At 33.6% G+C, this 19,359-nt stretch overlaps 1 protein-coding gene and 1 pseudogene across 1 annotated transcript in view; one reads left to right on the top strand and one right to left on the bottom strand.

The window, feature by feature from the left end:
• LOC145261042 (axotactin-like) overlaps positions 1–19,359 on the top strand; it is a 482,064-nt gene that overhangs the window by 270,542 nt on the left and 192,163 nt on the right. Inside the window, exons 15-18 of the mRNA XM_080119191.1 lie at positions 5,889–6,032; positions 8,387–8,560; positions 11,759–11,990; positions 12,193–12,291. Coding sequence (XP_079975317.1) covers positions 5,889–6,032; positions 8,387–8,560; positions 11,759–11,990; positions 12,193–12,291 — 649 coding nt within the window. The remainder of the gene's footprint in view (positions 1–5,888; positions 6,033–8,386; positions 8,561–11,758; positions 11,991–12,192; positions 12,292–19,359) is intronic.
• Positions 16,139–16,257, bottom strand: LOC145261452 (5S ribosomal RNA; annotated as a pseudogene).

Below are 19,359 nucleotides of genomic sequence, written 5' to 3'. Positions count from 1 at the left end.
CTCCCTAAATAATCCAACTTACAAAAATTCCACTGCTTATGTTTACTACACTATAATCACATTGACTAATGTATACCCATTAACCTTATCCTCGAGTGGCCTCCGGGCCTTGATAAGTGGTGATTCCTGTGTAAAAAAAAAAAATTAAAAGAATATTAATTTTTGAAACTCCATGGAATAAGGAAAAAAATGTTTTGTTATATTCCTTGTGTTGGACATTTGATGAACTAATAAATAAACATGTACATACATATATGTTTCATCTTCAACATGCATAATCAGTGTGGCTAGGTACAATTATTTTAATGAATAATTATCTGCATACATATACATTTCACCAAACTGTACTGTCAATTTTTGCTCTACAGACTTAGAAACCTGATGTATAGGGGATTCGGACCTGCGGAACAAATTCGATAAAGATAGCTGCTAATGCTAATGAGTCAAACATGAAAGAAAATCAGTTTTAAACGACTTTTTTTTTTCTTTTTTTTTTTACAAAGGCATCACCACATTATCAAGGCCAAGAAGCCACTCAAGGATAAGGGTTAAAGAGTGTACAGTAGAAATTGGACAATATAGTAATCATTAGTAATGAAAATTTGGTAAATTTGATAACTTATATGGAACGGCTCATCAAGAACTTATTTACGTTGGACTTGAAGACAACCATATTGTAGTCAGCCGGAAAGCAGGAAAACGGAAGACAATTCCACAGGCGTGCAGTTCTAATAAAAAAGCTTTGTTCATGGAATCTACGTTTAGGTTTAGGCACAGATAAAGAGTGAGGGGAATTATTGATAGTGTTTACAGCTAGACGAGTGTTTCTTGTGAAAGTTTGGCGAGGGGGGGACCATAGATTGAAGCTCAGTCGAACACTTTCCATGAAAATAACGATACATCAGAGACAAACTTGCAACATCTCTTCTGTGAGATAGAGGTTGCAAGGAAGAGAAAAGGACATCTCCTAGGAGACTACGAAGTCTATTTTGAACTCTATCAAGGCAGGACAAGTCCTTTCTAGCAGCTCCTGCCCAGATGTGGCAACAATATTCCATCCTTGGACGTACCTGGCTCTTATATAGATAGAGAATAGCATCAGCAGTGAGATATCTACCGGATCGATAGAAAGATCCCACCATTTTTCCAGCGGCCTTCGCAACAGATTTGATGTACGTGTTCAATTTAAGATCAGGAGTAATGGTCAAGCCCAGAAGCTTGTCAAAACTTGAGGCCTCCTGAAGACGAGAGCCATTCATTTCAATTGATGCCAGATGGGGATCAGAATGTTGATGATGTAAAGAGAGAAGCTTGGTTTTAGATGCATTAAAAGTAACCAGCCACTCCTTTCCCCATTGTACTATGTGCTCAAGATCAGAGGAGAGAGAATTGGAGAGAACTTGGTCGTTTACTGTCTTAGATGTGCTACCATAAATGGTAGTGTCGTCAGCATAAATGTCTACAAATGATGTAAGGATGTGATTTGAAAGATCATTAATGTAGATCAGGAAAAGAGTTGGTCCCAGGATGGACCGCTGAGGGACACCGGCATTAATACTGTGAGCTTCTGATTTTTGCCCCTCAACTACTACTTTAAAGTGATTAATGTGAAATCAGTTGCTTTACAGAGGCGATATTTTTTTTTCAAGCTGGCGACATGAGGCAGTCCCATTTTGCTTCCTGATAAAATGTTATTTTCTTAGTTTAAATAAAACTACTTGATTAATCTACGATTTTTGGAATACGTCTTTGGTCCATTATGAATACGTGTATCATTTTTTTGCAATTTACTTGTTTTTTTTTTTCTTAAATAGGCTTAATCTATATAAATTCGTATTCCTGTCTGTTTGTTTGTTTGTCTGTTTGTTCACAATTACTATTTAATTCATTCCTATACATAGTATGATTTTTGCAAAATATACGATTAAGAGGTGACTTCATTATTAAGAGATGACTTCATTTGCATATTACATTAAGAGGTTACCTCATTTGCATATTACATTAAGAGGTGACCTCATTTGCATATTACATTAAGAGATGACTTCATTTGCATATTACATTAAGAGGTTACCTCATTTGCATATTACATTAAGAGGTTATCTCATTTGCATATTACATTAAGAGGTTACCTCATTTGCATATTACATTAAGAGGTGACTTCATTTGCATATTACATTAAAGTAAAATCGATTTTATTAAATAGCAAGATGTTAGTTAATATTTCTAGCGAGAGAATAGTTTTAAATAGTTTTATTTAAGATTGTTATTTAAACTTGATTTATATTGGAAATATATTTATTTTAATTTATTTTCAATTATTATTAACAACATCAACTTTTTTTGGAAACCGGAAGTCTCAAACGTTGCTAAAAAATTGGAATTTACTAGGTGTAAAAAATTGGAATTTACTAGGTGTAAATCGACTAAACGTGTGTCTTCTTTTGGTTTTGATTCTAGCTGATGGTACCCAAGTCATATATTTTTTGTAACTTTTGAAATCAGTACTATATATTGGGTACAATATAATAATAAATATGAAATCTGCATAAATCAAAATATCATATTTAAACATGTTTTACAACCAGGTAACACTGGCTGACATGCTAGTGTATATATAAATTTAAGTCAGGCAAATTTTCCATGTTATACCTAAATAACAAAGCGTCTGACAAATTTGCCATGTTATACCTGAATAATAAAGCGTTTGACAAATTAATGAATTCTTTTTTTTTATTATTTTATTTATTTATTTGCGGACTGTTATCCTCATCTTCATAGTTGTTGTTGCTTTCACCACATTTCAGCCAACTCATCCTCTGGCCTTCTTCAGGTGGTTAACCACGGGAATGCTGAGTCTCATAAATGCATACCCATAGTTGTTGTCTTGCCACATTTTGGTCAACCAAGCCTCTGCCCTACTTTGGCTAGGATTGAAACCACTATCTTCAGACAATGCTTACCTGGAACCATAGAGATTCAACGCCTTTATCCGCTGCGCCATAGGCCTTTTATTGTTGTTCATTCTTGCGCCCTGTGGAAATTCCACAGACTGTTTATTGTTTCGCCTCCTTTCACTTCATCCTCTTCATACAAACCCCTAAACCAAATATTATTTTTAATAATAATAATATTATTATTATTATTATTATCATTATTATTTTATTATTATTATTAATTTTATTATTATAATTATTATTATTGTTATCATTTTATTATTATTATTATTATTATTATTATTTTATTATTATTATTATTATTATTATTATTTTTAATGTTTTTATTATTATAATTATTATTATTATTATTATTTTATTATTATTATTATTATTATTATTTTATTATTATTATTATTTTATTATTATTATTATTATTATTATTTTATTATTATTATTATTATTATTATTTTTAATGTTTTTATTATTATAATTATTATTATTATTATTATTATTATTATTATTTTATTATTATTGTTATTATTATAATTATTATTTTTATTATTATTATTATAACTATTATTATTATTATTATTTTTATTATAATTATTATTATTATTATTTTTATTATTATTATTATTATTATTAATATTATTATTATTAATATTATTATTATAATTATTATTATTATTATTTTATTATTATTATTAATATTATTATTATAATTATTTTTATTATTGTTATTATTTTTATTATTATAATTATTATTTTATTATTATAATTATTATTATTATTATTTTTATTATTATTTTTATTATTTATATTATTATTATTATTATTATTATTATTATTATATAATTATTATTATTATTATTATTACTATTATTATTATTATTATTATTATAACTATTATTATTATTATTATTATTATTATTATTATTATTATTATTATAACTATTATTATTATTATTATTATTATTATTATTATTATTATTATTATTAATACAGGAAGGAGTATCTTAGAAGAATGAAACTAATTGCAAAGTCGAAACTGTATGGAGGAAACCTAATGAAAGCAGTAAATACATGGAAAGTCAGTGTTTTGAGATACAGTGCGGGAATTTTAGAATGGTCTGACAAGGATTTGCATGCCATGGATATCAAAACAAGAAAAGTTTTAGCAATGTTTGGTATATTTCACATTCGAAGTAGCGTAGAAAGGCTGTATCAAAAGAGGAAAGATGGCGGGAGAGGATTGAAAAGTGTAAAAGATTGTGTTAGAACTGACGAGATGTCGTTGAAGGAGCATGTGGTTAGAAGTGAGGAGTGGATGCTTAAGGTTGTGGTCAATGAAGTGGAGGTATGCGAGACCAAGGCTGATTATGTGAAACGTATGGATAGAGAAAGGGCAGAGGAACTGGCTAGGAAGAAAATGCATGGAAGGTTCTTCCAGGATATAGCAGAAGTGGCTGATGAAAGATCATGGCAATGGCTTAGAGCTGGGTATCTGGCTAAGAATACTGAAGCTTTTGTTTGTGCAGCACAAGAGCAGGCATTAGGAGCACGATTGTTCAAAAAAGTGGTTCTAGGAGAGGAAATTGCTGCAGAATGCCGGATTTGTGGTAAGAACTCAGAGTCAATTGCGCACCTTGCAGCAGGGTGTAGTGGACTGGCCCAGATAGAGTACCGCAAAAGACACGCTGGCATAGGACTCCGGATATATTGGGAGGTGTGTAAGAAGTTTGGGGTGAAGTGTGCTGGAAAATGGTTTGAGGAGGTGCCTGATTAAGTGAGAATAAGTGAGGATGGCAAAGTACAGGCATGGTGGGACAAAAGTGTCATAACGACCAAGCAATTGAAACATAATCGTCCGGATTTGGCCGTCATTGACAAAGTCTCAAAAAACTGGCAGATTGTAGACTTTTCAGTACCCTGGGACAGGAATGTGAGGGATAAGGAGAATGAGAAGTGGAGCAATTATGCTCCATTGGCCTTGGAGATAAGGCGTATACACGGGGTTAAAACACAAATAATCGCAGTCATAGTTGGTACACTAGGAGTAGTATCAAGTCGTCTTGAAGGACAATTGAAAAAACTACAAATCCCCAATGTTTTAGGCGGCCTTCAAACCTCTGCAATTATAGGTACCACCAACATCCTTAGGAAAACCTTTGAAGCTCCTGGTTTGAAGCCGGGATTAAGGGAAATCCTCTGGAAAAGAATCCCATCCCTTTCCAGAGAGACGTTCATAAACGAAATCAGAATCATTATTATTATTATTATTATTATTATTATTATTATTATTATTATTATTGGCCCCTTTTTATGATGATGATGATAATGATTTTATTTTTTTCATAAAGGGGTCACACCGGATCCGGAGGCCACTCGAGGATAAGGGTTAATGTGTGAATGATAGTTATTGGGGCAATCGCGTAGTAATCGTTAGTCGTGGAAATTTGGTAAAATGTTATTATTTAAAGGGACGGTTCAACAAGAACTTGTTTACATTGGACTTGAAGACAGTTCTAGGAAAGAAGCTTTGTTCATGGAATTTGCGTTTAGATTTAATCACAGATAGAGAGTGATGGGAATTGTTGATAGTGGTTGTAACTAAACGAGTGTTATATAAATAAATTTTTGTTTTAATGTTCATCCCAAACAAGGCATATTGCCGTTTGGATGCAAGGGACTACTATTTGGGACCATGTTTAGGAAAGATTAACAAGATGTTTGTTTACATTACCTTTAAACTTCTGCATATCAATACAGTAAGAAAAGCAGATAACTGGGAGGGAATTCCACAGGTGGGCAGTTTTAGGAAAGAAACATTGTGATCCACGTTTAGGTTTAGGCAAAGGTAGAGAGTGGGGGAAATTATTGATGATGGTTTCGGCTAGATGATGATGATGGTGATGATGATGATGATGATGATGTTTGATCTTTTTTATTCAGAGAGTGGAGTCTGGCAGAAGGATGTCGGTTTCAACAGCGACACAGACCAATTACCCGTGACAGAGATTTATGCTGAAAGGTACAACCACATCCCGGGTGGAATCGGGCAGATTGATCTTGGCCCACTCAAATGTTGGGGAAACAGTAAGAAAATAAATTTATTTATTTGTGTGTATGTGTGTTTGTATGTCTGTTTGCATGTGTGTGTGTGTGTGTGTGTGTGTGTGTGTGTATGTGTGTGTGTGTGTTTCTATATTTTTATTTGTTTTACAAAAGCTTTTTATTTGTCACTACATATTCATGAGCATGTTTCAGTTAGCCAGTTATAAGTAATTAGAGATCTCTTCAGGCGATATTACATATGGTCTCTACTTTTGTATAAATAATATCGCCTGAAGAGGTCTCCATGTACTTGTAAAATAAATAAAAAGTATATATTGCTCTACTTCGGTATTGAGCACTCTTGTATAATCTCATTAAAATTCATTGGTTGTTTCAACTCTAGAAAATATCAACCTGGAATAATTATATATATAGAATGAATGAATGACAAAAGTCTATATTCCAAATTTCATGATGTTGACCATCTTACAATTTATTCCTTTAATTCAGCTGACATTTACAATTCTGAACAGTATCTGTTTCATAACACAAAATCAATCAATTCTCTCCCTGTATCCTGTTTCCCTGATTGTACTAACATGCAGAAATTTAACTAAATTTTCGCTACTCAACTCCCTACCTAGAATGTTCCAGTAGCTCCTTATGTCTCATCGCATTTGTACCCCTTGATGTGCATACCCCTGACAAACTCGTTTAGAAACAAAATCCCACTCCTTCACTGTAGAAATCCCTACTCTTATAGCTTCTTCCATCAGACTGCTAGACTTTGGAATTCCCTCCTTGTTATCTGTTTATCTAACTGCAGAAGTTTAAGTATAATGTAAAACAACATCTTGCTCATTTCTCCAAAACATGGTCCCAAAAAATAATAGCCTTACGTCCACGTGGTAATATGCCTTGCTTGGGGTGAAAAAGAATTTTAAAAATATTAAATTTTCGAGACAAACCTCCTTTTCAAAAAGAAATTGCTACTCAATCTGCATTTTCGTCTGGAAGTTGCTCCTTTCGTAGCAGCTTCACTATTATTTCTCATTTAATTTTTCTTGCGAATTTTCGGTACTTACGTATCTATCTTATCTCGTTGAAATAATAACGCTATTACTTAGAAAGCCATTCTTAACATAGGGAGGACAGGGGAGGGTGTTTTGTAATTATTCTGTACTTTCACCTAACAATTTAATAATACAGGACCCCACCCCTTCTTAATAGTCATTAATAATGATAATCATCAGAAAAAAAAGTTTAAAAAAAAGGTGTAAAACACGTATTTTTAGGGGGTGGCCACTCTTGTACAGGTCCTCCAGATATATATATAAAAGTGGTGGCGGGTGTCCATTTAAATAGAGATTCCGACGAGTTATTTACAGGCGTCGCCTTCATGATAAAGTGGGAGAACTGCCGACTGTCAACATGACGGTCCTAGGTTCAATCCTTGGCTAGGGAGCGATGCTAGTCTAGCGGCACTGATGAGTTGTGATACAACGAAACAGGACTGTATGTTGCTGACTACATATATATATATATATATATATATATATATAGTTAGTTAGTTAGTTATAAAGTATATATGGCGATTAAGCTACACTGAATATTCCGTGTTTCATCCACTCTAGGATTCGTCAGGCTTATGCGCATAAGCCTGAAGAGTCCTAGAGTAGATGAAACGCGGAATATTCAGTGTAGCTTAATCGCCATATATACTTTATAACTAACTAACTAGCTCTACCTATGTATTGAGCACTTTTGAAGTAAATACTTAAAGTTTACGCATAAATTTATACTTTCGTATATTAATTTTATGTGAGTAAATTAAGTAGTTATATATATACGGGGTGACACAAAAAAACGGGCCCCAGCTCTGATTAGGCCCCGTTTCTTAGTGTTTTGTCCGAATGAAATGAAACTTTGGTCATAACTAGTTTATTATATTCAAAACATCACATCAAAACACTAGGGTCTTTGGCTTTTTTTCTCCGTTCTACAGCATATGTTCTAGATGGCCTCCATTTAGCTTTTGTTTTTTTGAGGCTCGCCCTGTAAAAAGGATATTGTAAAACTTGAATTAACTTAAAAATACTATTTTAAAAAATGAGCGCAATAGGTGTATAAGTACTTGACTCTGTAATAATAAAGACGAAAACTGGCAAGATTTGAAATATATTTAACCGTATTTTACGACCCCGGCAAGACCACCCTTCCCCCTCGCTAGTCATAGTAAGAAGGTAAAACTTTCACTATACAAAAATATCGTAAAAATTACATTTAAACTGAAAATACTATTTAAAAATTAGCGCGGTAACATGCTTAGAAATTTCTGCTTAAATGATTGTTGACCTCTGACCTTTGACCTTTGCTTTTTTTTTTCTTCCATTTAGAATTTCATGATCAACAAAAAGCTATGACATTCAAAACTCCTGAGTCTTATGTTCAAGCCCCTTCTTGGACACACAACGACCTCATCTTCTCTTTCCGTACCTTTAAAGATAAGGTACTTCTTGCCCATCAAGCAGACGACAAGGGGAACTACATCACAATTCACCTTGAAGATGGTAAGTATAAGCATATATATATATATATATATAAAACTTTTTTCGCTTTTTGGATTTACCATCAAGTAAGCCTTCATGCATTCTGGACCTTCTATATTCGGTTTGTATTTCCCATTTTCACTTGTTTTAACCGATTTAAACATATTTTTTTGCCTTTTATGACGAACCATCATAAAGTGCTGTTTTATTTAATGCCATAACCAGCCAATTCTTAGCTCAGCTAAGAATTGGCTAATTTCTTCTTTTTCTCTGAAGAGAAGAACACGATTCTTTGAAACTCCACAGAATAAGGATTTTTTGAAAATTGTTTTGGGAATATTCTGTCGAACAATAAATTTCCTTGTAAATTTTAATTTAGTCTTGATTTCTTTTCCTTATATATATATATATATATATATGTGTGTGTGTGTATATATATATGTGTGTGTGTGTGGGTGTGTGTGTGTTTGTGTATATGTATATATGTGTGTGTGTATACATATGTGTGTATATGTATATATATATGTGTGTATATATATATGCATATATATATGTGTGTGTGTATATATATGTATATATATGTGTCTGTATATATATATATGTATGTAAGTATATGTGTGTGTGTGTGTGTGTGTGTGTGTGTGTGTGTGTGTGTGTGTGTGTGTGTGTGTGTGTGTGTATATAATCTACAAAACAAAAATAGCTTCCAGCGGACACTTCATACAGGTTTATACTAACTAAAAATGAGACAGAATAAACTTTCCATACTCAAAAGATTATCACTAAGGACCAAAAATGCCTTACAATATATATTGGAATCTACCTACTATGTGGATTTATTCAACAAACTCGGACTCTGACCACTATATACCACTCTATACAAGGATTATCACAACATCCGGGCACCATAAATTCATATCCTTTCATTGTATCTACTCTTATTTCATTTATCTAATATAATTAATTTTTAAATATATTTTCTTTGTATGTGCTAAAAAGCAAAATTATTTCGAATTAGATCTAATATTTGCTAATGACTTTTTCTCTGAAGAGATAAGCCTGCATCGAAAATTCAGGGGTTAAGGAAAAAAATCAAACAATAAATTTCTTTTCTGAAAAATTATGTATTTGTGAATGAAATTTAAACAAAAAAACTATATATATATATATATATATATATATATATATATAGATAGATGTTTTTATTTGTTGTTGTTAGCGATACTCTTTGAACGAATTCAGTTATTTATACAAAAGTGCATTTTTACCTAAATGCGAGTTGGGAATAGTTTTCCCTTTGACCAATTTGATACCCCCTAAATGGGGAGCGGCATATATATATTATTTTTAAAATATATATTATCCACTGACATATGTTTCGTCGTCTACGACTCATCAGAGTGGCTGAATCTAGCGAGATAAGAAACCTAAACCTCTACTACGGGACCACTTTGCTTGACTACTGAATGTATCGCGTTTTTATGTAGATGTTTTTATTTGTTTTTGTTAGCGATACTCTCTCTCTCTCTCTCTCTCTCTCTCTCTCTTTATATATATATATATATATATATATATATATATATATATATATATAGTAATTTATAAAATATATATGGCGATTAGGCTACACTGAATATTTGGCATTTCATCCACTCTAGGATTGGTCAGGCTTATGCGCGAATTCTGTGGTTGTTTATCGTTTTTATATGGTCGTCTTCTGTTGAGGATTTTAGTTAGCCAATCAGCTTTCTAGTATCCACCGCGCCCCTTCCTATCAGCCAATGGGCATGTGCTTTATCGAACAAAGGATCTGTTTTAGAACTAGGTTAGTGGTTTAAGGCAGACATTTTCCTTCTTTTTTTTTATATATAAATATACATGTGTACATACATATATGCTCATATATATACATATATGCTCATATACATGCATATATGTGTGATCATTTATGTATATTCATGTTTATTTAATTTATTTATTTGTTTATTTTCTATTGTTTTTGTTAGTTTTAAAGCTATTTTGTATCGATATCCTAGAGTAAGTTTTATTTTGTGAACACAGTTATTTGCTATTTCTCTTCTACAGTTTAATAGATTTTGGGGTTCTTTAAAGTACAGGATAGCAAATTTTTCATGAAAGCATAATTTACATGGGTCGTCTAAATATGCCTACATGTGGTAGCTTGTCTTATTATTTTCCATTCGACTACCGGCGAATGTTCGCTTTCTTTGAGTTCCCAGTATTTATTCGCTAGTGTTGTTTTTATACGGTGTTTTTTATTGTTGAATGTACTTTTGTGATCATAGTATCGGGTTTTGAAATCTAAGGAAGTCATGCCTACATAATATTTCTTGTTAGTCAGGTTTTCTTTCGCAAATATTGTTGCCTGATAAACTACGCTTTTTGTTAGACATTTATTTTGAACTGGGCAAAGTGTGCGGTGTCTACAGTTGCATTTATCTTGTCCGTTATTAGTATTTTTATTTATGGCATGGTTGTTCTTGTCCGGGGTTGGTTTATTATTATTTTATAAATTACTAACTAGCTCTACCTACGTATTGGGCACTTTTGAAGTAAATACTTAAAGTTTACGCATAAATCTATACTTTCGTATATTAATTTTATGTGAGTAAATGAAGTAGTTATATATATATATATATATATATATATATATATATATATATATATATATATAGAGAGAGAGAGAGAGAGAGAGAGAGAGAGATAGAGAGAGAGAGAGTTGTCGAATTGACGTTTTGGGTTGTAAAATGTCTTTTCTAAACAGTAAACATAACTAGCTTTATATAAAACATTGAACTCAAAAACTTTGGATTAACAATTGAAGTTGACCCAAATAAAAAAGCATCCAATTTTTTGGACATCTCTTTGAATTTATGTTCTGAATCTTACACCCCGTACCAATAACCAAATCTAAACCTATTTTATGTACATAAACAATCTAATCGTCCTAAGTCAATAACTAAGTCAATAGTTCCTTCTATCTCCAAAATATATAAAACATTGAACTCAAATACATTTTTGATTGAAATTTAAACAACAAAACTATACAGAGTTGTGGAATTGACGTTTTGGGTTGTAAAATGTCTTTTCTAAACAGTAAACATAACTATATAATATTTATATGAAACATTAAACTCAAATACATTCAACACTTTGATGTTAGATATTGATCTCAAAATCGATCCCTTTGTTTTACAGGTGAAATCATCAAGTTCAAAGCCTCAGCGAATGGTCATGATATCGAAATCGAAATTCGATCGGACAAAAAAGTGGACGATGGTCAGTGGCACATTGTTAAATTGGAACAGGACAGCTACAATATCCGCCTTACGTTTGGCCGCAAGACGAAACTAATCGACATTCAGCATCAGAATTTGCCCAAATTCCTTGCCTTCCCTGGAAATTTGTATATTGGCGGAGTTCCTTCAAAGTAAGTCGTCATCATCATCATCATCATCATCATCATCATCATCATCACCATCATGAGATGAAACTGCATATTTTCAGTTATCACTTTACAATCTGATTTATTGTAATCGTTATGGGATTTCTTTGATGGATCAATTAATGTGATATTTTTATTTTAATTGTTTTATTTATTTTTTGATTGAATTTTATTTTTTTTCTTCCAGCATGACGGAAGCATCTGATATTCCTGGCTTAGTCGGTTGCATCAGAGATTTAGTCTACAATAATCAATTTGTGGAACTTTCCCTTCCTGGAATCACCAAGTAAGTTTTATGATAATGAGTATTCAAAAAAAAAAAAAAATGAATACACAAAATTTAAAAGAATTCAAAAAAGAAAAAAAGAAATATATATATATATATATAAATATATATATATATATATATATATATATATATATATATATATATATATATATATATAGATAACTTACTTTTATGCACGTAAAAATATTTAAATAATAAATTAATAATTACAAGTAAGACGTCGTCCCAAAATGTGGGGCAACTAGGATATAAACAAAGGGCCGATAACTTCTCTCTTTAAAAGCACTAAGGGAGTGAAAAAAGAAGAAAAAATACCACAGAATTGCTTATAAAAAAAATAAATCAACAATCTTATATATATATATATATATATATATATATATATATATATATATATATATATATATATATATATAATATAATATAAAGCTTTGTGTGTGTGTGTGTTTGTGGTCACGAATAGGCTCCTATATGGTTGACTATTTTAAAAAACTGATTACATATAATGATAGAAGATGTATCGAGACACAGGAATGGGTATGTTTGATCTGGCAGAATGGTGGTTCATTAAAATTGTGGGGTCTGCGTTTGCGCCTGGTCCACAAAGTATGGAAATAGAAAATTTAAAAATTAAAAAAAAAACATTTACAAGTGTTTTTGATATAGATGTACATAAGAATACTTTGATAAGTATGTTTTAACTTAAATAGGGATGGTATAATAAAATTGTGGGGTCTGCGTTCGCGCCTGGTCTCCATAGAATGGAAATAGGCACAAACTTTAATAAAGACTTTTCATATCTATCTGCGTAAGTATACTTTGATAATTATGTTTCAGTTTGAAGAAATATGGTATAATAAAATTATGGGGTGTTCGTTCGCACCTAACCTCCATAGAATGGAAATGTCAATAAGTTTAACAAGGTTTTTTAATGTAGATCCACAGAATATTGTGATAAGTGTTTCACTGTGAACAGGTATGGTATAATAAATTATGGGGTTTATCTATTTTATTTTTACTTTCATCATATTTTGCTTTGGTTTTGATCCCTCCAAATTCGAAGCTATCTCTTTACAACCCTTCCTTTTCATAACCATTTCATACTTTCATAAATCAGTCCATTTTCTGTAGGCTGTTTTTGAACGCAGTCAACGACGGGTACTTTTGCTAGTATATATGTTGTGAAAAATAAGATTTGATTGTATGTAAATAAGACCCAATATATATATATATATATTATTTTTCACAACATATATATATATCTATATATATATATACATTTCTGTTCTTGGGGGAAAAAATTGTATATGTGTATTCTGGTCACATTGGATGACGAATGAGTTATTGAGTGCAGCGTGTTTCACTGCAGGAAGATTTTACCATGCTGAAGTATTTTGCAACATATGGGCTAGTGCTCCAACCATAAGTCTCTAACCGAATATTGTCTATTGTTTTCACTTAACGTGAATAATCCTCAGTCTATCTTCTATTAACTTGACCAGCAGCAAAACACCGCCCATTTATTGTCGATCCCTAGATGTCAGAAGGTTTTTTACTGTAATAGTTTCTTCCCACAAACTGATAGACTTTGGAATTCCCCGCCTGTTTCCCGCTTCCCTGACTGTACTAAGTGTAAATGTGATGTGAATAGGTCTCTCACTGCTCAACTTCTAACTTTGTATCTCTGTACACACGGTCCAAGTGGCAATATGCTGTTGTTGAGGTGAAAATTAATTTTTTGAAAGACTTATGTATATATATGCATGTATATACATATACATCTGGCACTATCACGTTTGACACACCGGTTCCCGTCAGATCACTGAAGTTAAGCAACAATGGGCCTGGTCAGTACTAAATGGGTGACCATTTGACACTTCCAGGTGCTGTATGTGCTCTCCGCTTATCTCGGCATTGTTTCCAGTCGTCTTGGACTTCTCCTTACCACTGGAACCAAACAATGCCGATTTAGGATTCAGGAGAGTTGTGGTTGGAGATTGCGCAACCCTTGCTTCACAATTACATGTGTAGCTGCCCCGACCGGGGTATTCTTTGTCTTTTGAGACTGAATGGAGGCATTTATTCAGTATGTATATATATGATGGCAGCAAAAAGAGATGGTAAAAAGTGTATCTAATTTAGATCAAGCAATGCCTGCGCTGGAGGCTTTTTATAGCGGGGGAGGGAAAAGACTTTGCACCGAGACAATCCTACTCTCTAAACAACTGCCATATTGAACCAAAAAGAAGAACAAGTCAACATCATTGAATACATACATATATATGTATGTATATATACATATATATATGAAAATGAGATGTAGTTTACTTAGAGCGTTGTGTGGGATAGGTATGTAGAAGAGATTTAGAAGGCTATCGCAATGTGGGTAATGGGGAATGTTGTCAGTGTTGAAGAAAAAAGCCGAATAAGTATTGACAATCCCGTGTCCTCCCCTCTCTTTCTATTTTTCTATCTTTCTACCTCTCCCAACCACATCCAGATCTAAACACTCCAACAGTTGGGTAAGAGCACCCCCATTCTCCACTCTCTCCTTCTCTTCTCTCCTCCTCCTCCTCTCTCTCAATACTTAACCCATTCAAGCTAGCGACCCACTTGACCTACATAGAACAGGTCATTTCACTGAATAAGCAAGGGAAAAAAATAAAATATCTAAATAAAATAACACCAGAAAAAAAGACAAAGTAAAAAAAAAAGAATAAAAGTAAATGAAAAATAAAAGAAAAAAGAAAAAAAAAAGAAAAATCTAACAACAACAATAATGTTAATCACTCAAAACACGATATATATATATATATATATATATATATATACTTCATTTACTCACATAAAATTAATATACAAAAGTATAAATTTATGCGTAAACTTTAAGTATTTACTTAAAAAGTGCTCAATATGTAGGTAGAGCTAGTTAGTAATTTATAATATATATATATATATATATATATATATATATATATATATACCCTCCTTGGTACCCCACACAGGCATTTAATTCATTTGTTTTCACTCTTCCATCCAGCATACTTTAAATAGATCCATTACATTCACCATTTGAAAAAGGGATTATCCCGAAATATATTATGGAAATTGTCACATACAATAGACCTTACAAGTAAGACATTTATACTTAACACAATTGAATAAATCTATGTATATTTATTTATTTATTGATTTGCAAATTCTTACTTGTTTTCATCTTTCTTTCTCAACATCGGCTACATTACATTCCTCGCATTGTGATAGTCTTCTAAATCTCTTATATATATATATATATATATAAGTATGTATGTATGTATGTATGTATGTATGTATGTATTCAAGCACGTCTGATTGAATAGGACAGAGTTATTATTTTTTTGGATTTCTCTGGATATCTTTTCTATTCACTGAGCGTTTTTTTTATATCAGCCGGCATGTTGTATAAAATGGCGCCCAAAAGTTGTTGTTCAGCCATGTTCTTCTCAAGCACTTTCTATCCGTGCATCCGAGGAGCGATTCTTGTTGTTGTCATTTTCTTTTCCTTTGAGGCTTGGTGTATTTATAGTTTTTTTTTTTTTTTTGTTTTATTATAAAGGTGGGTTAGGGTTAGGGGGTGAATTATTTTTATTTTTGATTTTCTTATTTTATAGTTTCTTGTTAATTATTGACTGTGTGTGCAGTCAGCACCAACCCTAGTCAGGGTTTAACCAGCTTCCTCCGAAGAAGGAAGTTTCATGGGAGTATGAAATTATCAAGCGGTCCCCAGTCACATGTATATCCCCGTTAGGGGAGATGACGACATTAGGTTTTTGCAACTTTTTGCAGGGAGGTGTCGACGTTCTCCTACATACAGCACCTGAACTTCCCAAATTGGTTAACCATTTTAGTAATGACCAGGCTCAACGTTGCTTAACTTCGGTGATCTGACGGGAACCCGTGTGTCAACGTGATTATGCCGTATATAGTTATTGAATACATATATTTGTCTCGGTGTTTAATTAGATCTGGTTAAATAGGGCTGTAGTTTTTAATAAGTATGGCTTCTAGTAATTTCAGTCATTGTGTGCAATTGTTAAGGTATCGAATTTTAGTATTTTTAGTTAAGATATTTCTAATGTCGGATGACTGTAGGTTTTTATTGTGGAATGTTAGGTGTTCCTTTATGGTGCTATTGCCAGCTAAATAGTAGGTTAATCGTTGGGAGAGTGTTGTTGTGGTGTAGCCTGTGTATGCATTGTAGGAGTTTTTAGAGTTGGTTCGGATTTTACTGATTTCGATATGACAGGTAAGTACGTCATAGTGTTTGTTTTTTTTACCTTAAAATGCAATTTTTAAAATTTTGTTCTACTGCACAAATACTGATGATTTTCTCAGAAAGGGAGGTGACTTTGATCTCTACAAATCTATTATCGACCGTGTATGGAGTTGATTGTTGTCATTTGAGTTTGGGCTGGTGAATCTGTGTCTCATTTGATGACTCCTGATAAGTTGCAGAAACAATATTTGTAATTAGATTTCTTCTTCTCTGTACCCTCTCTCTCTTTCTCACACACACACACACACACACACACACACACACACACACGCACGCACGCACGCACACTCACACACACACACACACTCACACACATACACACACTCACACACACACACACACTCGCTCACACACACACGCTCACACACACACACACACTCACACACACACTCACACACACACTCACACACACACACACACTCACACACACACACACTCTCACACACACACACACACACACTCTCTCACACACACACACACACACACACACACTCACACACACACTCACACACACTCACACACACACACTCTCACACACACACACACACTCACACACACACACACACTCACACACACACTCTCACACACACACTCACACACACACACTCACACTCTCACACACACACACACTCACACACACACTCACACACACACACTCACACACACACACACACACACTCACACACACGCGCATCATATGCGTCATGTTCCTAGTCTCAGTCTTTTCTATAAATACTATTATGGTGTATGTTCTTCATGATTGCATGATCTATTCCCTGCTTCATTTGTTCCAGCTCGTTTGACTCATTGATCTAGTGGTCTTCATAATTTCACTGTTTTTATACCTCATTGCAATACAGCTTCCCATTCCAGTAGTTTCTTTTCAAGAACTGCAAGGTCGTGGAACTCTCTTTCTGCTGTTTCCTCCTGCCTATAGATCTCTTTTTTCAAGACTAAGGTTAATAGGCACCTGCTGTCTTTTCGCTAATTACCTTTCACTTTTGTTGCTTCCTTTTGTTTTCAGTACGGCACGGAGAGATTTTCTATCTACCTTCTCACACCTGCGACTATTCTCGATCTCTACAAATCTAGTATCGGACCATGTATGGAGTACTGTTGTAATGTTTGGCTTGTGAATCTCTGTTACGTTTGAGGGTTCCAGATAAGTAGGGCTAAGACAACAGCATATTCTTTTCGTTGTTTGAACTCTCGAGTGTGTATCCAGTGATATCGTATATGCTTTTTATATAGAGTGATGTGGTTATTGGTTGATTAACTGTGTCTTACTGTTTCAGATATATACTCGAGAGTCAAAACAATGAAAAGAATATGCTGTTGTCATAGCCCCGCTGATAAGGTGCAGAAACTGTAGTACTTACCAACAAAACAAACGCCCACGTGTTTGTGCCTTGTATAGGCATGCGCGACAACAAAACTTGGATTTTTATAAGCGGAAGTCTCAAGGTTGTCAGGAATCTACAGGCGCATGCGCAAGAGAAGGGATTGAGATAGTGGTATAAAAGGCAGGTCGAGTGAGAAGGTTGTTGTTGTTGTTGTCATTGGATGTTACAGTGACGCGTGCGTTAGCAGATGATTAAGAGGCTGGTTTTTTTGTGTGTCAAGTCGCGCACCTCGGTGAAGATCATATAAGTTGTGCACCTCGGTGAAGGTGAAGGTCATAGAAAAGTATCTCTAATTTCATTGCCCCGCCCCCACCCTATCTTCTTCTCTACAACTTCTCTCTCAGAGACGTGATGTTGCTAGTCTCAGGCTTTTCTATAAATTCTATTATGGCATGTGTTATCCAGAATTGTCTGATCTATTCTCTGCTTCCTTTGTTGCAGCTCGTTTGACTTATTGGTCTTGTGGTCTTCATCAATTCGCTGTTTGGATACCTCATTGTAATACAGCAATTCCTATTCTAATAGCTTCTTTCCAAGAACTGCAGTTTTGTGGAACTCGCTTCCTGCTGACTGTTTTCCTCCTACTGATAGCCTTGAAACTATCAAGACTAGGCCCAATAAGCATTTCCTGTCTATAATCATGTTTCGTTCTTGTTAGCTCCTTACATCAAGTGGCTTCAAGCCTTGTCTGGAGCGATTTCCATCACAAAAAAAAAAAATTAATATAATTAAACTGATTTCTTTTCATTCCATTCTTAAAGTTTATCCACCTCGATCCATACGGGAATTAAAGAGAAACCGAAAGAGCCGATAAGGTAAATGCCTGCTTCGCCTCGTAGCTGGAGAAAAACAAAACAATCCGAATATTTTTCTTTTTTTTTTCTCCCCCCACACATGCATACGCTTAAATTCCATCACTTGATCTGTAAATCCGTTCCTTTTTCTTCTTTGTGCACTCTATGACTTTGTGTTTGCACCCTTGTCTAAAAGTTGCTCCCATATTTTTTTTTTTTTTTTTTGCTTTTGCACCTGCTCCATGATGACACAATATATTGTTGCAATATGGTAGGCGAGGGGGTTTGGTGAGAGGTGTATGCCAGCCGTATTACATTTACCTTAGGCGGGTTGAACTGACTTTCTCCGGAGGAGGAAATTTCAAAAGAATATATATAATTCACTAGTCGTATGTATATACCGGTCAGGGTGGGGGGGGATAACCACGTTAGGTTTCTTCTTTTTTTCCAGTTTTTGCAGCGTCCTCCTACATGTGGGTTGAACTAACTTCTTCTGGAGGAGGAAGTTTCAAAAGAATATATATAATTCACTAGTTGTATGTATATACCGGTC

Source organism: Euprymna scolopes, chromosome 37 (genome assembly GCF_053919585.1).
Source record: "Euprymna scolopes isolate OS-2025 chromosome 37, ASM5391958v1, whole genome shotgun sequence".
Classification (NCBI taxonomy): domain Eukaryota; kingdom Metazoa; phylum Mollusca; class Cephalopoda; order Sepiida; family Sepiolidae; genus Euprymna; species Euprymna scolopes.
The sequence above is the reverse complement of the archived record's forward strand: the minus strand, read 5'-3'. Positions and strand labels throughout refer to the sequence as shown.